Consider the following 23,448-nt stretch of genomic DNA (forward strand, 5'->3'; position numbering starts at 1 on the left):
TCCTCTCTCTGTCCCTGTTACTCTCCCCCCGGGTGGGGGAGCCCCGGATATTGGCTGCTGTGGCCCCGACTCCGTGTGTCCCTGACTGGGGGGGTGTGGGGGGGCGGGGGAGGGGGTGTGGGGGGCGGGGGGGCGGGGGAGGGGGTGTGGGGGGGAGGGGGAGGGGGTGTGGGGGGGCGGGGGTGCCGGTGCCGGTGCGGCAGTAGTTGTTGTTGTTTCTGGTCCCGGTGTCGCCGCCGCAGCTCCCGGTGTTTGTGCAGCTCCGCCCACACTGCGCATGCGCCAAACTCCGCCCCTCCCCCTCAACAACAAGGACTCAATCCCCTGTTCATCTTCATCATCAATAACCCTCATCATCAATAACCCTCATTACTAATAACCATCATCACTAATAACTCTCATCATCAACAGCCCTCATTATTAATAACTCATTATCAATAACCTTCATCATCAATAACCCTCATAATCAATAACCATCATCAATAACGCTCATCATCAATAACCTTCATCATCAATAACCCTCATCACTAATAACCCTCATCATCAATAACTCATCATCAATAAATATCATCAATAAACTTCATCATCAATAACCCTCATCATCAATAACCCTTGTCACTAATAATCCTCATCATCAATAACCATCATCACTAATAACTCTCATCATCAATAACCCTCATCATCACTAATAACTCTCATCATCAATAACACTCATCATCAATAACTCTCATCACTAATAACTCTCATCATCAATAACCCTCATCAATAACCATCATCACTAATAAGTCTCATCATCAATAACCCCCATCATCAATACCCATCATCACTAATAACTCTCATCATCAATAACCCTCATCATCAACAGCCCTCATCATTAATAACTCTCATTATCAATAACTTTCATCATCAATGACCCTCATCATCAATAACCCTCATCACTAATAACCCTCATCATCAATAACCCTCATCATCAATAAACATCATCAATAAACTTCATCATCAATAACCCTCATCATCAATAACCCTTATCACTAATAATCCTCATCATCAATAACCCTCATCACTAATAACCCTCATCATCAATAACCCTGATCATCAATAAACCTCATCATCAATAAACCTCATCATCAATAACCCTCATCATTAATAACCCTCATCATTACTAATAACCCTCATCACTAATAATAACCTTCATCACTAATAACCCTCATCATCAATAACTCTCATCACTAACAATAACCCTCATCACTAACAATAATCCTCATCACTAACAATAACCCTCATCGCCAATAACCCTCATCAATAATAACCCTCATCAATAATAATCCTCATCAATAATAATCCTCATCAATAATAATCCTCATTATTGTTAATAATAATCATTATTGTTAATAATAATCATTAATATAATAATAATCCTGGCATTTGATACCGTGCCTTATCACGTCTTCGAGACGTCTCAATGCGCTTCACAGAATATACTGTAAAGTGTAATGACTGTGTGTTTTGTGGATTAAATTAATATATATAAATATAATAGTTCTCAATGTCATAATCCTTAATATAACAATCCTTATTATTTATAATAATCTTTAATATAATAGCTTTCAATATAATCATTATTGTAATAATCCTTATTAATAATAATTCTTACAATTACAACAACAACAAGATTACATTTGTACAGCGCCTTTCATATCGGGAGGTCATCCCAAGGCGCTGGACAGTGACAGCATTTCAGACCCGAGCTGGGGTCGGGGGGGAGAGAGGAGGCGAAGGGGGGGTGGCTGATGACATGGTCGAAGAGGAGGGTTTTGAGGTGGGACTTGAAGGAGGCTAAGGAGGAGGTGAGGCGGAGTGATTAGAGGATGGAATTCCAGAGGTTGGTGGCAGAGTGGCTGAAGGCTCTCCCGCTAATGGTGGAGTGGGGGACGTGGAACAGGCCAGAGCCGGCTGAGCCGAGGGAGCGGGCGGGTTGGTAGGGGGTTAGCAGGTCACAGAGGTCGGGTTGGGCGAGGCCATGGAGGGCTTTGTAGTTGAGGACCAGGATCTTGAACTGGATCCTCTGAAGGATAGGGAGCCAGTGGAGTCGGGCAAGAGTGGGAGAGATGGGGTCACGGAGTTTGGTGCGGGAGAGGACACGGGCTTCAGAGTTATGGATGATCTGCAGCCAGTGGAGGGAGGTTGGGAAGGCCGACAAGCAGGGAGTTTGCATAGTCGAGTCTGGAGGTGATGAAGGCATGAACAAGGGTTTCAGAGGCTTGAGTGCTGAGGGAGTGGCAGAGTGGGACGATATTACGGAGGTGAGGGAAGGCAGAGTGGGTCATGGCTTGGATGTGTGGAAGAAAAGACAGTTGAGGGTCGAACAAGACACCCAGGTTCCTGACTGGCTTGGTGAGTTGTAGTGTGCAACCATGGAGGTTGATGCTGCCAGAGCCTAACAGTAGAGAGTGGAAATCTTGGTTATTTATTTGAATTCCTTATAAGATTGAATTAGGGTGAGTGAATAAAGATGCAAATTCTGCAAAGTTTGTGGAAAGAAGATCGTGTAATGGGCAGACGACTGTATTTGTGGAGTCCTGTAGCTCAGTGGTTAGAGCACTCGCTTTGCAAGCGAGAGACTTGAGTTCAATTCCAGGCAGAGGGCGAGACCTTGGGCAAGTTTCCTTACTCCACACAGAGCCTAATAATAATCCCTCCAAAACCAAAAACAATAATAAATTGGTCATTTTCAATCCATGACTGTTTGTGGGCCATTGCTGTGCGCAATTGGCTGCCGCGTTTCGCCCACAAATATACAGTCAATTCACTTTACAGTATATTCTGTGAAGCGCTTTGGGACGTCCTCCCGACGTGAAAAGCGCTATATCAAATGCAAGGATTATTATTATTATTATTACCAATAAGTTTAATGTAGTCTAGAACATACGAGGGATGAAATGCTTCATGAGTCATGATTGTTGTTGTTGTTACAGAAGAGTGTTGGAGAGTCTCTGTAGAACAAGGATTAAGTCACTGTAACCGGATAGTCACTCGTTATGTCAACATTACCAATCAGGCTATTATGTTTCTTGGTCTGGGAGCTTTGTCATATGTACAAACAAATTTTCTTCCCAATTTTTGGATCCACTTGTAGCAGGTGCAGTTGACCAGGTGTGTTTGAGAGAGAGGGGCGGGGGGGGGGTTGGGTTGTGACCCACCCTGTATTTGGACCCACGCAGAAAGGTTCTCCTGGTTGATATTGAAATTATGTTTAATAATTCTTTCACTTCATTATAGGTGTTGTGACTGTGAATTTTGTGGATGAACACCTGACCTACTGTATAGCTATCCTACAGAAGGGCCTAAACACTCTTAAATCACCTTTTAGACCAACCGAAGAATCAAGCCCTTTAATGTACAGAGATGACACTCAGTGAAAAATTGTTGGTCATCTCTGAAACTCTGGAGGCTGTTCAGCAGTGACTGTGGAGGCCAGTCAGTAGGGGGCAGCAGTAAGACTACATGCTTCCTGGTGACTCCAGAGAGGAATTCAAGGTCAGTGGGAGTCTCACAACATTGGCAAATAGGAACTGGTTGCCTTGTCTACCCTCTGGACATTCACATGAATGATACACAAAGGGGAAGTAACAGTAAGAAACATAAAGAGGGGGGAATCTTCAATAGCGCAGTGTTATGTCAGGTCTGACTTTAGTTGGTTACAATCAGCATTAGTTACCAGGGGTAATCTCATTCTGCTTCATAGAGTGTCATTGATCCGCACTTTGCAAGCTATGTTCAGTGAAATATTGATATTCACCACTTCCGTCACCAACACATTTCCTCTTAATGCTGGAAAACAGGTTCTAATTGTCTTTAATGTTGCTTTGCAGCCTTAAGATTTGTTGTCCTGCATAAATAGCGCAATACAAATGTAAGTAGTATTTGTTGTTATTTAATCCACATCTCCAGCCTTCACAAGCTCCAGACCATCCAGAACTCTGCAGCCCACATCCCTCTAACTGTGTAAATCAGGCCAGGTCTATGACTTTACAGGATTCGGCATTGGATTTCTGACTGTGTGAGTCAGCTTTGACCAATCGGGCATCAGGAATGCCAGCGATCAGAGGGAGAGCAGCCAAAGCCCCTCTTCACAGCAGAGAGTAGAATAATTGGACAGTGAGTCAATAATAATTCTTGCATTTTGATATAGCCTTATCGCGTCATTGAGACATCTGAAAGCGCTTCACAGAATAGACTGTAAAGTGAATTGACTATATTTTGTGGGCAAAATCCGGCAGCCAATAGTGCACAGCAGTGTCCCATAAACCCTCATGCATTGAGTGACAAAATTATTTTTTTTGGAGGGAGCCTAAAGAAGAGACAATCATTTTAAAAGTGATGACCAGATTGCTCTCCTGGGAAAGTGAAGATGGTGATTACATCCTTCAATTGAGCTGCTGACTCTCAGTTCAGGGCAATGCAAGTTGCTGCCTGTCTCCACCATTGAGTCAAAAACCTATTCAGAATTATTGGCAAGTGTACTATGTGCATCGATCCCTCCTGTGTTTAATGTGGGCGGCTCACTGTGTGGCGCTTGTCATGTGTGACAGTAATAATACAACAACTTACATTTATCTAGTGCCCTTGACATGGGGTAGCATCCTGGAGTGCTTGGGCTTGCATTTAATAATCCTTGCATTTCAAAGCACTTCACAGGATTTTACTGTCAAGTGTAGTGACTGTGTATTTTGTAGTGAACATCGCAGTCAATTTGCTCACAGGATGTCCCACAAACAGCCTGAAGTGAATGATCAATATTATGGGAGGGAGGGGGGCTGTTGACTTGCAGGACAAGTTTAATGAAAAGGAAAATAGGAATTGGGTTTCATTTTTGATCCATTGGCTATAATTCACATGAGCTCCAATCACATGCGACGGTAAAAAAAAATTGCTTTAAAAATTGGGTCAACTCGTTTGGTAGCAAAATTATTGTCCCTGAACCTTCAGCCAGAGAAATGCGGGGAATTGGCTGCTCTTCACAGAGGTCCTTCTCGCTTTAAGTATGGGCTGGGATGGCAATTCTGGTTGACTTTGTTTGTGTCTTTATATATTTTTGAATCGCTGTTAGTTACAGAAACACATTTACAGCTAAACATGAGCAGGAAACAGTGACATCCCGGGAGGCTTGTGATGGGAGGTTTCCGGATGAACATTCAATTGTGTTGAGAAATGAAAGATGTGGATGAGCCTTGTTCTTGTTGATGTCTCTCTCTCTCTCTGTGTCTCTCCCTGTCTTTTTCTCTCCTCTTAAAACAACAAGAGGAAAAGAGCGCCTGAAGGGGAAAAAAATGCATTAAAAAAATACCCGGCATCGTATACAGCAATGTGGACACTGAAGCCATCAAATCCTGTCAGCAGATTCCTGTAACATTCCCTCCCTTGGAAATTGATGCATTTTGCAATCATTCCTGACTTCTTCCATTTGAAATTTGGTAAGTTTACAATTCTGGGACAAATAAATATAGCATTTACTGTAGTAGATACATAGATAGACAAATAGATAAATAAAATACATCTCGTATCACTTTATTCCTTCCTCTCTCCTATTTGCAATGTTTGTCACTGTTTCTTTAACTCTCTGTAACTCTATCCCCCTTTTGCTACTTGTTAATTTCATCCAATACATAGAGAAAAACAAACAAAATAGACCTTTGGACAGTTGGTAGCATTTTTTTGCACAGCATCAAATCAGGAATTGTTTTGATCTCTCGGAGGGGGGAGAGGTCTCAGCTTTGTTGTAACTTTACAAGTGAGAGGAGAGGGTGTGATGCGGAGGAGGTGAAGTTGGAGCCCGAGTAGGTGGTCACTAAAGTCTGAGGTCAAAACCCTGGGATTGAAGTTTCCCACAGAGTGGGTGAGATGGAGCTGTGCGTCTCGGTGCAACTCTGCGTCCTGCACAAGCTCAGCCATCGCCATCTGTGATCAGCGCGCACAGGACAGCGAGCTCTCTGTCTGTCTGTCTGTCTGTCTGTCTGTCTGTCTGTCTGTCTGTCTGTCTGTCTGTCTGTCTGTCTGTCTGTCTGTCTGTCTGTCTGTCTGTCTGTCTGTCTGTCTGTCTGTCTGTCTCTGTCTGTCTGTCTGTCTGTCTGTCTGTCTGTCTGTCTGTCTGTCTGTCTGTCTGTCTGTCTGTCTGTCTGTCTGTCCTGTCTGTCTGTCTGTCTGTCTGTCTGTCTGTCTGTCTGTCTGTCTGTCTGTCTGTCTGTCTGTCTGTCTGTCTGTCTGTCTGTCTGTCTGTCTGTCTGTCTGTCTGTCTGTCTGTCTGTCTGTCTGTCTGTCTGTCTGTCTGTCTGTCTGTCTGTCTGTCTGTCTGTCTGTCTGTCTGTCTGTCTGTCTGTCTGTCTGTCTGTCTGTCTGTCTGTCTCTGTCTGTCTGTCTGTCTGTCTGTCTGTCTGTCTGTCTGTCTCTCTGTCTGTCTGTCTGTCTGTCTGTCTGTCTCTGTCTCTCTGTCTCTCTGTCTCTGTCTGTCTGTCTCTGTCTGTCTCTATCTGTCTGTCTCTATCTGTCTGTCTGTCTCTGTCTGTCTCTGTCTGTCTGTCTGTCTGTCTCTGTCTGTCTGTCTGTCTCTCGCTGTCTCTCTGTCTGTCTGTCTGTCTGTCTGTCTGTCTGTCTGTCTGTCTGTCTGTCTGTCTGTCTGTCTGTCTGTCTGTCTGTCTGTCTGTCTGTCTGTCTGTCTGTCTGTCTGTCTGTCTGTCTGTCTGTCTGTCTGTCTGTCTGTCTGTCTGTCTGTCTGTCTGTCTGTCTGTCTGTCTGTCTCTCGCTGTCTCTCTGTCTGTCTGGCTCTCTACACAGTCCCAATGCTGCTAAAATCAGAAAAAGACTTTGCTTCTTCTCAACAATGCTGGATTTCCAAAAGACCAAGTTTGCCAGGTGAGTGAACACTTTGGAATTAATTGTCGATTTAATTTCCTTTTATTGTACTGTATATAATTGTCAGAAGGTTGTAGGTTGAAGCCCCACGTTGGAGACTTGGAATCACATAGTCTAAGCTGACGCACCAATGCAGTGCTAGGGGGGTGTTGCATCGTCAGAGGTGCTGTCCTTCGGATGAGACGTTAAACCGAGCTCCTCTCTGTGTGTGCAAGTGGACATTAACAATCCTGCGGCACTATTTTAAAAAAGAAGGGACTTTCTTTCTCCTGGTGCCTTGGCCAACAATCACCCAGATTTAATTGTTTCTCTGCTTTCTGGCTGTTTTGGGGACATTACTATGTGCAAACTTGGCTGCTGCATAAATTGTTATTTCATCTTGTTTACGTACAACTAATGTTTCAGTGGCTGGTTCACCTTCAAATACACAGTTAGTGAGCTAACACCTCAGTGTATAGGAGGGTAACATTGTGCTAAATTGTTGAATTGAGGGTGAAGGCTTTGTGACAGTGTGTCCATTACTATCACATTGTGATCACAGCTCAACTCGATTATTCTGTTCACTCAAAAAGTTTCTTTGTTGTTTGAAAAATAGCGTAAACTCTTATTTCATCCAGTTTACGTACAGCTAATGTTTCACTGACTGGTTTGCATCATTTCAGTGAGCACATCTGAAATAAACCAAATATTCTGGATTTTCTCTTTGCCTAAGTTTGTTGACATAGTTAGAAAAACTAGAAAAAGCTAAATAGGTTAATTTAATAAGGGATCAGTAAGATTACAGAGCAAAATTACGAAGTTGGCGAGAATTAGCAGAACCATATAAATGGCCCCAGTGTTTCCTATTAGGGAGAAGGAATAAAAGAGCCATCACAGTGTTTCACCCTTTATCACGAGTAACACGATATTACACACTGAATCATGCATTCTGTCTAGTGCTTTGGGATGCCCTTCCGACGTGAAATATAATTTGTTGTTGTTGTGATTGTTCTACCGCCCTCTTGAAGTGCACAAGAACAGCGCTGATTCACCTCTTATCTGATTTGCCCTCCAATTCTTTCTCTCTCTCTATTCCCCCCCCCACCCCCCCATTACGGCTGCCTGGATATACCAAGGATTTATTGTGGATGGAATGTTGTGTTCTACCAATTGAGGGTAAATACAAGCCCAATCTCTGCATATAATAATAATATAATAATAATTTTTCAAGATGATTCAGGAGCTTTGTGTGTCAATTACAAGAAATTACAATAAACTGACGGGGTGGAATCTATCATAGTCATGGTCATGGTCATGGGACATTGATTAACCAATTTAGTGGAGAGTACTGGAGGATCCAGGGAAACAATATTCTTGGGTTAGGACAATGAAGGAGTTGTGTTCCTTAGCTGTTTCTCTCATCCCATTATGGACGTAGAACCAAAGATATTTACAGCACAGATGGAGGCCACTTGACCCATCATTGTCTGTGCAGGATCTCTGAAAGAGCTTTCCATTTAGTCGAACTCTCCTGCTTTTCTGCTGATGTCCTGGCCAATATCCCCACAAACACATAGTCACCACACTTTGGAGTAATTATTTATGAAACTGTTTCAGACACTGTATCGAATGCAAGGATTATGTTACTGGACACCGAGAGAGAATGGATGAAGTACTGGGTGTTCTCAGTGTAAAATGCCTCTTCATTGCATTACTGTGTAGTGTTAATTCCTCAGGGAGGGAGTCCTGTAAGCTTCATGGTTACTCACAAGCGATCGGACCTGGATTCGATTTCCAGGCAGGTCAGGGCAAAACTTTAGGCAAGTTTCCTTCCTCCACATGCATCTGTTTACCTAGCAGTAAGTAGAACCCTTCTTGTTAGTTAATTGGCAGATGGTTTTCCAGGGATAAAAATCAATGACTGCTTGTGGGACACTGCTGTGTGCAGTTGGCTGCCATGTTTTGTCCCAAAAATACACAATTAATTAACTTTACAGTATATTCTGTGAAAGGCGTTGAGACGTCTCAATGACATGATAGGGCCCTATATCAAATGCAAGGATTGTTTATTATTATAGTAATTGAACATTCTCCCTTCACTTAATCCATTACATCTACAGGAATTTTAAGATGTGCCAAAAGGCGGGGATGGGGAGCAGAGTGAAACTCAGTATAAGTGTGAGAATATAGCCTGCTTGGTTGGCAGTGCTCACTTGCAGTTATTCGGCAGAGAGACAAGGGCTCAGTCCTAACAGTGTGAGCTGGGCATCAATGCAGGCGCAGAGATCATAGCTGATTCACTGCGCCATACAGTCCTGTGTTCAGCACAGAAAGATAGAGCTCAACCTATGCCTCACCTGTTATTTTCAACGGAGTTGTGAATTTTGCCAACACTATGTAACAGAGTGAAAGTCCCCCCATTCTAGCTCACTAATTACAGGTTAGTGCTGGGGGCAGCTCACTGCATCATTGTTGGCGGTGCCGACCTTCGGAGGAGATGCTACAATGAGGTCCCATTTGCCTGTTCAGGTGGACTTTAAACGAACGTGAAAGGTGCTATACAAACTTAATTTTGTATTGTAAAGATTCCATGACACTAATCAGGGAGAAAAGGGGAGTTTTTCCAGGTGTCCTGGCCAACTCCATATCATTTACCTTTCACTCAATGGCTGTCCGCGGGAGATTGCTTTGCACAAATTGGCTGCTGAGTTCATCCACAAAATACAGTCACTTCACCTGTGAATCACTTAGAGACATTTCAACATTACAGGCACAATGTGAAATGCTCGAATCAATCAAAGACACTAAAACTTGTCCTTGTTCCTTAAATCTCAGGAACCTTGGAAAAGCCCTGAGTTTGTTCTGTCTCTGCTGGTGCTTGGATGGCAAACACTGATAAACACAGCTGTCTGCTCACTGGGAGCCAAGGCAAAGGTCATTTTCTGCCATTGCACAGAAACTAGATTTTAAAAACTGCTGAAAAATCTAAATGTAACATTTCCCTACACTCTTATCTCCAGCCTCTCCCATCACAGGGTCTGCCTGGTTCTCTTAAAGGGAAAGCCAGACATTCACTTTCACTCATTTGTTTGTCACTCAGACAATTAAGTATGTAAAGCTCTGTGGAATTTGCGACATTTCAGAATTATCACATCAAATCTGTTATGAAATGTTGCAGTTTTGCCACCCCTCATCTACTGTCCCACATGATCCTGATATGAAGTCTCAATTATGTTGGGTCTGTGGTAGACTGATACACACTGGCTCAGTGTGTTCAGCTCATCAGCCAGTGTCTGACACATGCAGAAACCCATCACCGTTGCTTAAGAGTCTCCAAACCAAACTGAGAATTCCATGCATCCCACCTACACATGGAAATTCCAGAGATAGATTGTTGGAATGGTATGTGCATGCTTTCCCTGGAGGGACTCTATTTGTAGGTGAACATGGCAGCCAACTTGCACACAGCCAGTGTCCCACAAACATCCATGAAGTGAAAGATGGGTTTTATCTGGCGGTTCGTTGGTTCGGATCCCAGGAGAGAGGAACAATGCAGCCGGGTAGTTAACCTCCACCTAAACTGGGAGCCATGAGTATTTTGTCATTACAGTGAAAAGCCGAATCAGAGAGTGGTAATTATGATTCATTCAGATTAGGTGAGACAAAATGACTAACATTTTGAGGCAGTGAAATCACTTGACATAAAGTGCTGAGCAAATAGATCAGAAGTTTAAACTGGCTTCAGATCCCACGGACTGTCTCTTCTGGATTTTCTACGATTCAGTCTTTAACTTTGCACCCCCGCCCCCCAAAAAGCAGCACCTTCAATTGGTCGCCCCGGCAACATTTTGAGCAATTTAGACTCTTTTTAGACAAGTGTACTGAATAAAATGGAAAGTTGATAATAATCATCCTTGCATTTCATATAGTGCCTTGTTATGTCGTTGATACATCTCAAGTCAGGGAGGGGGGGAAGAGAAAAGAAATCTGACTCCTAAAATAAATCAACCTACGGTTTTAATGCTGTTGCTCGGCAACAACAGGGCAGAGCAACACAATGAGAAGAATAATTTCACAGACTGTGTGTCAAGTGGATAAACAGGAATGTGGTTGGAATGTAGATGAACAGAAAACTGCAATCAGGATTTAATAATAATAATAATAATAATCCTTGCATTTGATATAGCGCTTTTCATGTCAGGAGGACATCCCAAAGCGCTTCACAGAACACACTGTAAAGTGAATTGATTGTATATTTGTGGGCGAACGCAGCAGCCAATTGCGCAACGCAATGTCCCACAAACAGTCGTAGATTGAAGATGACCAATTTATTATTGTTTTTGGTGTTGGAGGGATTATTAATTCCATCTTGTGTAATGTTGGGAGTCAGAAACTGGCTACAACAACTGGTTTGTGTGCAACTCACTGGGAGCGGTTACAGTGGAACCTGTCTCTTGTTATTCAGTGGAATAAGTGGACAGCTTTGGCTCCTATAACCTCAGCACGGTCCCTCTGTCCCTCCCTCCCTCCTCTCATCTGCCCTTTGAGTGACTTGGTGATTTTTGGCTATCTTCCACTTGCGTGAATTACTCGCTCTGTTGTTGGGCCACTGGCTGATGGACGATAAATTTATGGAAACTTTACAGCACAATGGGATGCCATTCAGCCCATCATGTGTGTGTTGGCACTCGCTTCCTCCCTGGAGCTCTCCTTGCCTTTTCACCATTCGGCGTATCCTGATGCTCGCTCCCCCATTGGAGCTGTCTACTCTAACTGATTCCTCTGATCTTTCCCAATATGTCTGTGCTGTGCTGTACCGAGCTGGGGGCTCGAACCCACAATCGTCTGACTCAGAGGCAAGAGGTCTTCCAAGTGAGCCAGGCTGAGACCTGAGAGTAGAGAGGGAGTAGGAAACTGTGAGCAAAAGGAACACAGGTGGCAATGTGGTCCCCAAAGAAAAATTACCATGTGTTTCGACAAGGATCTGTGTGTTGATCCTCTTAATTCCCTGAAGTACGAAGGTCTACTCTGTTGTGTATGTTGTGCATCATTTACTCTGTAATTCCAAAGCCGCTACAGGTAACATGATCAATGCTTTTGCCACAAGCTTCCCCCCGAGATCATCGTTTTCAACATTATTTCGTCCTTCAGATGAGACGTTAAACTAAGGTTCCGTCTGCCTGTTCAGGTGGACGTTAAAGATCCCATGACACTATTCGAAAAAAGAGTTTCTCTATCCCGGTGTCTAGGAAGCGCTGTTTCAAATGCATTAGAAAGTGATTCATCCCTTTCAAGACAAATCTGCAGCCGATAAACTGCTTTCATTCCAGATTTCATCACATTTACTTGCTTTAATGCTTTGAAGAATTCTCATTGAGTAAAATCCAGATGACGATGATTTGGGTTATGATTTGAGGGTCTGTTACGCTCTCTTTCCTCTGTATTTCTTCTTCCCAAATCTTGCATAACCTGTAAAATACCACTACTAATAATAATTTTTATATTTGCTTTAGCATGTTTCACATTAGGAAGACATCTCAAAGCTGTTGACAGGATATTCTGGAGAGTGTAGTGCCTGTGTACCTTATAGGTGAACATGGAATAACATTGTCTCACAAAACAACCACCAGGTGAATGAATAATTGTGTCTGGGAGATTGTTGGCCAGGACACCTGGAGAGAGAACTCCCTTCTCTTTTCAAGTAGTACATGGGATCTTTAAGGTCCACCTAACAGACAGATGGGAATCTCGGTTTAACATCTCATCCGAAGGATGACCCTCTGAAGATGCAACCCTCCCCACATCAGCATTGTATCAGAGTCCCAGCCAAATCTATGTGAGTTCAGATTCCTGAAGTAGGGCTTGAATCCAGAGCAAGAATGTCTCTGAGCCAGGCTGACACCCTGGAGAGTAATAAAAATAATGCTCGATTTCAGACATGTCACTCATCCTCTCCAGAGTATTTCAGTACTTTCATTAGTCCAGAAATAAATACTCCTTGTTCATTCACTTCAAGCAACACCAGGAAAACCGTGGCTTGGATCTTTCCTTTCAGATATTGGCATTAAATGGGGTGAAATTAACACCAGGTCTTATAATAATCCTTGCATTTGATATCCCGTTGTTGAGACGTTTGAAAGTGCTTCACAGAATATACTGTAAAGTGAATTGACTGTATATTTTGTAGACAAAATGTAAATTGCACACAGCACTGTCCCACAACAATTGTGGATTGAGTGATCAAATTTTTTTTTGAGCGAATATTACGCCCGGAAACAACAACAACAACAAGATTCCATTTATAAAGCGTCTTTCACGTCAGGAGGACGTCCCAAGGCGCTGCACAGTTGGGTCATGACCCAAGCAGGGGGGAAATGGTCAGGGTGAGGGGAGGGAAGGGAGGGAGCGAGGAGGGGGAAGAGAGTCGAGAGGGGAGCTGAAGGCTCGGTCAAAGAGAAAGGTTTTGAGACCGGCCTTGAAGGAGGAGAGGGAGGAAGCAAGGCGAAGGCACTGGGGGATAGAGTTCCAGAGCCTAGGGGCTGAGAGGCTGAAGGCCCGACCACCGATGGTAGGGCGATTGGGGCGGGGGACGTGGAGCAGACCGGAGCCAGAGGAACGGAGGGTACGGGCAGGTAGGTAGGGGGATAGTAGGTTGGAGAGGTAGGAGGGAGCAAGGCCGTGAATGGCCTTGTAGGTGAGGATGAGGATCTTGAAATCAATCCTCTGGGGGATGGGGAGCCAGTGGAGGCGAGCGAGGGTGGGAGTGATGTGGTCCCGAAGCCTGGTGCGGGACAGTACACGAGCTGCAGAGTTCTGAATGACCTGCAGCTTGTGGAGGGAGGTGGCGGGAAGGCCGGCGAGGAGAGAGTTCCCATAGTCCAGCCTTGAGGTGACAAAGGCGTGGACCAGGGTTTCAGCAGCGTGAGGGGTGAGGTAATGCCGTAGTCTGGCGATGTTCCGGAGGTGATGGAAGGCGGTGCCAGTTGTGGTGCGGATGTGAGGGAGAAAGGACAGCTCAGGGTCGAACAAAACGCCGAGGTTCCTGACTGGCTTTGAGAGGTGGAGAGTGCAGCCTTGGATGCTGATGGTGTCAGCGCCTGAGGTGCGGAGGCGCTGACGTGAGCCAATCAGGAGGGCCTCGGTTTTTCGCACGTTGAGCTGAAGAAAGTTGTCTCTCGTCCAGGACTCGATGTCGGACAGGCAGCTGTCAGGACATCGGGGGTCGTGGAGTTGAGAGTAGAGGAGGAAAGGTAGAGTTGGGTGTCATCCGCATACATGTGGAAGTTAACTCCATGTCTGCGGATGATGTCACCAAGGGGGAGCATATAGAGGGTGAAGAGGAGGGGACCAAGGACAGAGCCCTGAGGGACACCACATGAGACAGTGCGGGGGGTGGAGGAGAAGCCATTCGTCGAGACAAAGTGAAGACGGTGAGAAAGGTACGACCTAAACCACTCAAGGACTGTGCCTTGAAGGTTGAGGTTGGAGGACAAGCGGTGGAGGAGGATAGTGTGGTCGACCGTATCGAATGCTGCCGATAGGTCGAGGAGGACGAGGAGGCAGAGGGAGCCCTGGTCACAGATGGTCAGGATATCATTGGTGACCTTGACCAGGGCAGTTTCTGTGCTATGGGCAGCACGGAAACCTGACTGAAGGGGTTCGGAAAGCGATCCACCAATCGACTAACAACTGGGTTCCTGCTTACTGCTAGGTAAACAGAGGCGTGAGGAGTAAGGAAACTTGACTATGATTTCGCCCTGCCTGGGAATCGAACCCGGGTCCTTGCTTGCGAGTGCTCTAACCACTACACTACAAGAATAGTGGATTCTGAGGCAGGGTTTCGATAATTCTTATAATTAAGGTGACATTTAAGATCAACATTTGGCCAAAATTTACTCTTCTGAAGTCCTAAGAAAAAAAATCTAAGTCTAGATAATTATTTGGGAAGGACAAGTTTGCAGGGCTATGGGGAGAGAACGGGGGAGTGGAATTGATTTGGAAGCTCTTTCAAAGAGCCAGCACAGACATGATGGCCAGAATGGCCTCCTTCTGTGCTGCTTAATTCTTTGATTCTAGAGTATTTACTGGAAGGGACAACCTGTCAGCACTGAGAGGAAGAAACTAGGAGAATGCCGGTCACGGCAAATCATCAAGACCATCTGTTCGGCTTGGACGCCCATTCACAAAGCAAGTTACTGTATTTTCTCCTGTGTTTTTTCCCCAACAGGTTTATGAATACTAGAGTGCCTGCCAATCGAAGATATCAGCCAACAGAGTACGAGCACGCAGCTAACTGTGCCACCCACGCAGTAAGTCACACCTCAGGGTATCAAGTGATTGACTTTGGGGTAAGACAGACACACACTGTGTCAGCAACATAAAGTCACTGTTTGCACCATGGTCATTCAGTGGCTGCAGCGCAGGAAGAGCGTCTGAGCAGCTTAATCCTGTAATAGGGGAACTGTAGGATCGGGATTTAGGAACGATGAAATCAAAACTCAAAGATTATGGCTGATAGCTCTCAGGCTGACAACTTAATGCAGTGCTCTGTATGTGGGTGTGTGTCTGTATGTGTGTGTCTGTGTGTGCGTGTATATGTGTCTGTATGTATGTGTCTGTGTGCATGTGTGTAGGGGGAATATACATTTTTAAGCGCTCTGGTACGTCTTTCTGACGTGATGGGCGCTTTACAAGTGTAATTTGTTGCTGTTGTTGTTGCATTGTCACAGGTGCCGAACTTTGGATGAGATTTAATAAACTGACGTCCAGCCTGCCTGTTCAGGTGGATTTTAAATGTACTCAGGCACTATTCGAAAAGAGAAGCGAGTTTCTTCCTGTATTTTAGGCACTAATGTCCCAGATTTTTAAAAATTGTCCTTCAGTTCCTAGCAGTTTGAGGGGCATTGCTTTGCAGAAATTGCCTACGGTAACACAGTTACTACACTTTAATGGAAAACTCTATGAAGCTCTATGAAGTGTTTTGATGTGCTAATAACTGCATTGTAATTGGATTATGACATTAAATAAGGAGTCAACAGACCGGCCCAGAACACAACAAGAGGCCAGAAGGCAGTGGGACCAGATGGGGAGAATAATTAATAATTCAAGCCCATCCGGTCTTGGAGACAAAGCCACTGATTTAATATTAATGAGCGGATTGAGTTCAGCCATGTCTGGAAGCTCAAAGAAACCCCAGACAATCATTACTGTTAGCAACAGTGCTGGAGGGTTGCAAAGTCTCGGTTGCTTCCTTTACCCGGTTCAGTTATTAAGGTTGCATTTGTGTCACGGCTTGGAGAGAGAGTTAAAATAAAATTGTACCTGATCAATAATAATAAATAATAATGCTTGCATTTGATATAGCGCCTTATCAAGTCTTCGAGACGTTTCAAAGCACTTCACAGGATATACTGTAAAATGCATTGACTGTGTATTTTGTGAGCGAAACGTGGCAGCCAATTGTGTACAGCAGTGTCCCACAAACAGTCATGGATGGAGTGACCAAATTGTTATTTATTTTTTAAGGGATTATTACCCACGGAAACCGATTTACCAATCGACTAACAAGTGGGTTCCTACTTACTGCTGGTAAACAGAGGCGTGTGGAGTAAGGAAACGATTATTTTGTATCCATACAAGGCGACAGAGAAACAGACACAGATGCCATCTTAGATTCTCAGGCAGAGAGGAGATGACAAACAAATGCGTTTCCATCATTTAGATCTGTCTCGGTTCCCTTGTCTGTGATGACCAGAGCTACATTTGCACTAAACTGATTAGAACCAAAATATTCAGTTCAATCTTGTTACAGATTGCTTGTAGCTCAGTGTGGAGCCTATAATGAAATGTTGAATCCTGTAGTGAAGTGGTTAGAGCACCTGCCTCACAAGTGAGAGGACCCGGGTTCCATTCCTGGGCAGGATGAAGCCTTAGGTAAGTTTCCTCACTCCAAACACCTGTTTACCAGCAGTAAGTAGGAACCCGGTTGTTAATCAATCGGCGGATCACTTTCCAGGGTTAATAATCCCTCCAAAAGAAATTGGTCACTCAATCCACAGCTGATTGTGGGACACTGCTGTGCGCAATTGGCTTCTTTGTTCACCCACAAAATAAGCAGTCAATGCACTATACTGTGAAGCGCTTTGACATGTCTCAAACGACATGATAAGGCGTTATATCAAATGCAAGGATTATTATTAATATAATTATTCCTTAAGCGTTCCATAAACTAGCTCTGATGCTAATTTTAGGAAGTACCGTCTATTTTATTCCTGTGACCCAGACTATTGGGTGACCTGAATTAGTTGGAAGCCAGCAGGTAGGAAACACAGCTTTTAGCAGACTTTAATCCTAATAATTCGAAGGGTACCCGCGACTGAAGATTTAATAATGAGATGTGGGCTGGGAGGGGCTGAGAGAAGGGGATTTTCATGCCTGAAATCAAATCCGCTCTAAGATTTCAGGCCAGTTATATAACCAAAGCAGAAAGAAAGAAAGAGCCTAATTACTTGATCCTAGTTAAAAGCTGACGTAGAATTTAATCTTTCTATGTAACTTCTTAGTGGAAAAGCCGTCAAACAATTTCCCCTCGTGAATAGGTTTCAGCAGATGGCATGGAAGACTTTTTTTAATTGGAGCAAATTTTAAAAGTGTTATTATTAATTGATAGACTTTACAGTGTATTTTGTGAAGCACTTTGAAAGATTTTAACGACGTGATAGAGCTCTATATCAAATGCAAGAATTATTATCATTATTATTATTATGTAATAATGTGGCATTTGTTTCTAGTGCAGTGGTAGCCCAACTTGTATGGTTAGCAAACAAAATAAATGTTCTTGATTGAATATTTCTTGATTTATGGCATAAATCAGGAAATATTCAATCAAGAAAAAACTGGAAACACACTACTGATCGAACAAGCACTTACCTCGACTCGTGCAAATGTTCGGGGGCACTTTTTGACGACTGTGGAGTGAATGATTAATTTATCTAGGGGATTGTCGGCCAGGACACTGGGAAAGAAACTCCCTTCTCTTTTCAAGATTTTTCCACGGGATAGTTGACATCCAACTGAAGAGAACAGACAGGTCCTCAGTTTAATGTCTCATCCCAAGGACGGCACCTCCAGGAAGTAACCCGCCCCCCAGCACTGCCCTGGAGTGTCATGCTGGACTAGGAGCTCAAAGTCCCAACCTTCTGACTCAGAGACAAGAGTGCTGCTGACTGAGCCAGGCTGAGCCCTTATCACATCACATACCCCAATCCCCCCCGATGTTTGTTTCTGCAGCAGGTGGGCAGTGAGGGCAGGCATGTATGAGGAACACAATGATGACAACAACAACAACAACAAAATTACATTTATAGAGCACCTTTCAAGTCAGGAGGACGTCCCAAAACGCAAACCCAGCGAGAAAGCTATTCTTATTGTGAGCCTTTTGCTTTTAGTTGTGGATCGTCCCCAGTATTCTCGGTAGCTTCATCCTCTGCTGCCTTTCGGACGATCAGTGGGAGATGATCTCTGCCTGGATCTACGGCTTTGGACTCTGTGGCCTTTTCATTGTTTCCACTGTCTTTCACACCATCTCCTGGAAGAAGAGACACTTACGGTGAGTGCAGTTCGCTCACACAATCCTTGGCCCCCATAATAACAATCCTCTGTGGTTGACACTGCTCCTATCCTAACCAACTGCCTGAGACTGCTTCCCAGTGATCAGTGTTAGTCACTCCTTTGGCATCTCTGACAATGCAGCACTTTCCCAACACTACGCTGGATTGTCAGCCCAAAGATCCAACAACCATCTGCTTCGCTGGAGGAAACTGGCACATATGAACATATATGAACACTGTATTTATAAACCAGACAGCTCAGCTCGTTATAAACATACAATCATGGGGTGGGGAGGGGAGGTTTTAAAGCACGCTTCCTAGCAAACTGTTTAACACTGTTTAATGGTGCAACTTGAAGCGTGCACTTACGCATCTGTTTAAGAGTCTTGGGACTTCCTCCCGACGTGAAAGGCATTTATTAAAATACGTAAATTTGTAGTGTGACTGAATGAGGATGTTCAATTGGAACCATAGAAATGTTACAGGATAGAAGGAGGCCATTCGACCCATCGAGTCTGCCGGCGCTATGAAGAGCAGTCCTGTCAGTCCTATTTCCCTGAGGTACATTAGCTACTGAACCATGAACAAAAGGTCCTGTCTCTCCCACAGACAGACCTCAGCCGTCACAAGGAAATCGAGGTTACCCATTGCCATTCAAAACGCTACTTTAAAAGCTAGAGTTACTTTGATGTAGGTGGGGAGGAAGTGATGATATATCAGGACATGGCTTTGTGTAACTGTGAGCATTGTATCCTGCAATTCTATCCAACTTGTCTTCTCTACCTTTCCTTTGCCCAGAACAATGGAGCATTGCTTCCACATGTTTGACAGAATTGTCATCTATTTCTTCATCGCTGCTTCCTACTCCCCTTGGTGAGTCCACTAGCAACTACAAGTAAGCACTTCAAAGGAACAAAAAAACAAATTGCTCTGCAAAAAGCCACGGGCTGTGCTGGGGATGTGTTGCATTGTTGAAGGTGCTATCCTTAGGATGAGACATTAAGCCAAAGTTCCATCTAGGTATTCAGGTGAATGTTAAAGATCCCAGGACACTACTCAAAAAGAGAAGACAGTTTCTCCTGTCGTTCTGACCAACAATACCCCCAGTAAAATTAGTCAATCACATCATGGCCATTTATGGGGACATTGCTGTGCACAAATTGGCTGCCACGTTTCCCTCAGTCACTCCACTTTACAATATATTCTGTGAAGCGCTTTGAGGCATTTCAACATTGTGATAAGGTGCTATTTCAAATGTAAGGAAAAGTTAATGAATGAACTAGTTGCATTGTTATACGTGAGCAATGTGGTTATTTATAGAACGTCAAAGAAAAGTGGGCCACGATTTGAGCATAAGAAGACAATGACGCCAACACACCCTCCACTCTGCCACCCCTCACCTGGGACTGAATCAGCATCCATTAACCTGACAACCCGTTTTGGAATAGCTAAGTAAGCTTCAAACCAATTTAGGACAGATAATTAAAAAGCTAAATGTATCAGTTTGTTGAAGAGAATGACGTGACTGACTGACTGATTGACTGAAAGCTTATTAATCATGTAAATTCTTCATTGATGACCAACTCCCAGCAATGTTAAAATGCTGCCTGGCCCTTCAGCTGAATGAGTTGCTCAGAATCTGGATTAGAGGCTGATAGCAAACACTTAGGGATTCCACTCTGCCCTTACCAGAACTGACAGCAAGTGTTGGTGTGTGGTGTTTTACTGTTCCATCCTGTCTGTTTCCCAGAGCATTGGTACAATAGGGGACTGCTGGCATTGGCTATTCATTGGGGAAATGCGCAGAGAGTAGAGATCTACTCTAAAATTATATGCATTACCTTGTCTTCAGGCACTGTGCTGTTCAGAAGAGCGAATCTTAATTTGATCATTGACACGGATGTGTGGTGTACATTATCATCAGCTCGGCAGAGATCCATTGGGAGAAATCAGGAAGCGAATAGACTCCCAGTGAGCTATCGATTCCTCCTGTAGTCTACAGCAACTGAGGTTTCAGCCACTGTGACCCCACCCTCTAGGATTCCTTTCCCCTCCCCATCATACCCACCGAGTCTATCCCGGTTCTCGGCCTCACTCGGTGATGCGCTCCTGCCTTTGCTTCCGTCACGCTAAGGGAAGCTAATGTCACTGTGCTCTCTTCCCGTTGCCTAGGCTGATGCTACGGGAGCTGGGACCCTGGACATCCCACATGCGATGGATCATATGGATAATGGCCTGTGTAGGGACCATCTATGTGTTTCTGTTTCATGAAAGGTGAGTTACCTAGACTGTCTGAGAGTGAAACATGAATGAAGAACATTGTGAGGAGGATTTGGTACATACTCCTCACTATCTTCTCATTATTACCTCTCGGTTTAAGACCACTAACACTAATTAAAACGTCATTTTACTTGTGATCAGCGATTCATGGGCTGATTGTCAAGGTCACATTTTGAGATCTTTGTTCCATTTTTCCTATTCTTCTAGTTTTGTAACCCACTCCCTTCTTATTTTAGGTACAAAATTGTGGAGTTGATCTGTTACTCAGTTATGTGTACCTTCCCAGCCCTAGTGGTTCTGTCAATGGTAAGAGAATTGTGCCATGTGCCTTCCTGCTTTGTCAGTGCCTCTGTCTGAGGCCAGCTTAGCGTAGGGTGACCACATTTTGTAAACCAAATCCAGAGATAGGTATAAAAGAAAATTGAACTCTCCACCATTTCTGCTGCTAAAGTACTAGAGAAGCTTGGTGGATTAATGGCTGTATTTCTCTCATGAGTGCATCAGTTTTAGAATTTTTTTGCTGTGGGTTAGTTTGTTGTTGAACTCAAGACAGTGCAACTGTGACCAGGGACACAGTAACTCATCCGGGGGCTTATTGTCACTAGTTTAGGGCCAAAATACATTAAAGCCTAAACATTAAAACCAAAATGTAGACGAGTGTGACTAATATTAATTGTCTGATCACCTTTTCAAGCTGCGTTGGGTGGGATTTAATAATAATAATAATAATAATAATAATAATAATCCTTGCATTTGATATAGCACTTTTCACGTCTTCTAGACGTCCCAAAGCGCTTCACAGAATATACTGTAAAGTGAATTGACTGTATATTTGTGGGCGAACGCGGCAGCCAATTGCGCACAGCAATGTCCCACAAACAGTCGTAGATTGAAAATGACCAATTTATTATTGTTTTTGGTTTTGGAGGGATTATTATTAGGCACTGTGTGGAGTAAGGAAACTTGCTCGAGGTTTCGCCCTCTGACTGGAATTGAACTCAGGTCTCTCGCTTGCAAAGCGAGTGCTCTAACCACTGAGCTACAGGACTTAACTGAAGTGTAGGTATTTTGCAGCCACAAATAGACTCCCAGTGAGCTATCGATTCCTCCTGGTGCATTAATAAAATGGCGGCACTTCCTGCTCAGCAATCTTAAGAGTTTCAGGAGATGTTAAATAGCATAGAGAGCGTGAACCAGGATCAATCACTGTCAGGCACAGGCAATGGGACAGATTTAGGGCTGTGAAGGGGCATGTTTAGGATAGATAGATGCCACAACAGGAAGTACTGTTATACTTTATTTACAAACTCGCGCATGTACACACACAGAGTGAGTGATCAGCAGTTGCAATGGAGAGTGGCTGAGGCCAGGACACTGGAGACATATAAGCAGCAGCTCGATGCTGTAATACAGTGGAGGGGAAGGGGAGGCAACCATTTTGGGTGGCCACCAAAATAACAAACAAAATAGATGTCATATAAATCAAGAATATTCAATAAGAAACATTCATTTTGTTTCAGTGGTGCCCAACCAAAAAGGTTGTCCAACCCAGCTGACATGGGAAGATAATAGAATGGGGATTCTGGAAAGTGAAATTAAATTGGCTGAGGGTCTTCTCTGCCTGAAACCCCTTGTGATGTCCTACCAGCTAATGCCGTGTTATTCTCTCTCCTAGACTAACACTGAGGGGCTGTTTGAAATGCTCATGGGTGGCCTCTTCTACTGCTTGGGGATGGTTTTCTTCAAGAGCGATGGACGCATTCCCTTTGCCCACGCCATTTGGCACCTTTTCGTATCTATTGGAGCTGGTGTCCATTACTACGCCATCTGGAAATATTTGTACCACCCAGCGATGCTGGCAATCAGGACTTCCAAATGATGGTGTCTTGGCTGTGACACACACACACAGACGCACACACACAGACGCACATACACGCACACAAACCGCATACACACACACAAGCGCACGCGCACACACAGACGCGTGCACACACACAGACGCACACAAAATTCCACTTATTGGAGTAAAATCACAAAGCGTCATTCAACGCCACATCAATTGTGCCGCGTTATTTAAAAGGTTCAATTAAGTTATAATAGTTACATTTGCTTAGAAAGTCACAGGGACAAATTTGCAAGAAACCATGTTTATCCCAGACAGCCTGACTTCCTGTTGAGTGATTTTATTCACTAGATCTTTGTACAATCAGATTTCCCATTTATTAAGTTTTTTTGATGTAAAAATTGCTGTTTTCAGCCATTAGCATGGGTTTAGATCAGCAAACGTCTACATGCTTTGTGTTAGTTTGGAAAAAAAACGGGCTGTTTAACCTGCTCTTGGGTGTTAGTGTATTTTCCAGTATTTTTTTACATACCAACTCCTCCCAAGAGTGACTTAAACAAAGAGCTAGAGACTATTTTAAAACTTCTAGCCATTCGTATGAAACCTGTGGAAAACTACTTTCTGAATAGAGCTTGATATTTGGGATGCACCTTGAGCGAATATATATAGATATATATTATATATAAATACGTAATGCCACGGATGCCACTTTGAAGGAAAATACTGTATCAAGTATTGGTTTAACATTTTCGGGTGCAGTTAATTTATCAAGGAGCTAGGAGCTGAGGAGCTAGCAATGGACAGCCTTCCTTGTGAACTCTCTCACAC

The 23,448-nt window shown here is 43.9% G+C and overlaps 1 protein-coding gene across 3 annotated transcripts; it reads left to right on the forward strand.

Annotated features, from left to right (window-relative positions):
• Nucleotides 1–3,196: 3,196 nt before the first annotated feature.
• On the forward strand, nucleotides 3,197–22,713 carry LOC103186881 (monocyte to macrophage differentiation factor 2). 3 transcript variants are annotated; one of them, XM_042341268.1, is made up of 10 exons: nucleotides 3,197–3,537; nucleotides 3,952–4,158; nucleotides 5,303–5,474; nucleotides 6,896–6,909; nucleotides 15,116–15,197; nucleotides 18,336–18,496; nucleotides 19,818–19,949; nucleotides 20,670–20,771; nucleotides 21,014–21,083; nucleotides 22,453–22,713. In XM_042341268.1, the coding sequence occupies exons 5-10, from the start codon at nucleotides 15,120–15,122 to the stop codon at nucleotides 22,654–22,656; spliced, it is 747 nt and encodes a 248-aa protein (XP_042197202.1). In that variant the 5' UTR covers nucleotides 3,197–3,537; nucleotides 3,952–4,158; nucleotides 5,303–5,474; nucleotides 6,896–6,909; nucleotides 15,116–15,119; the 3' UTR covers nucleotides 22,657–22,713. The 3 variants fall into 3 exon arrangements, with proteins under 3 accessions (XP_042197202.1, XP_007904332.1, XP_007904328.1); XM_007906141.2 differs by lacking the exons at nucleotides 3,197–3,537; nucleotides 3,952–4,158; nucleotides 5,303–5,474; nucleotides 19,818–19,949 and adding an exon at nucleotides 19,296–19,370 and having other exon boundaries at nucleotides 6,776–6,909; XM_007906137.2 differs by lacking the exons at nucleotides 3,197–3,537; nucleotides 3,952–4,158; nucleotides 5,303–5,474 and having other exon boundaries at nucleotides 6,776–6,909.
• The last annotated feature ends 735 nt before the right edge of the window (nucleotides 22,714–23,448 follow it).

The sequence above is a fragment of the Callorhinchus milii genome, unplaced genomic scaffold (assembly GCF_018977255.1).
Source record: "Callorhinchus milii isolate IMCB2004 unplaced genomic scaffold, IMCB_Cmil_1.0 Scaffold16, whole genome shotgun sequence".
In the NCBI taxonomy this organism is placed as follows: Eukaryota; Metazoa; Chordata; class Chondrichthyes; order Chimaeriformes; family Callorhinchidae; genus Callorhinchus; species Callorhinchus milii.

Coding starts and splice junctions, on each gene's coding strand:
- LOC103186881 (XM_007906137.2), top strand. CDS start 6,878: ATGCTGGATTTCCAAAAGACCAAGTTTGCCAG. Junction 20,772..21,013: donor GTGTTTCTGTTTCATGAAAG/GTGAGTTACCTA, acceptor TTCTTATTTTAG/GTACAAAATTGTGGAGTTGA. Junction 21,084..22,452: donor CCCTAGTGGTTCTGTCAATG/GTAAGAGAATTG, acceptor TCTCTCTCCTAG/ACTAACACTGAGGGGCTGTT.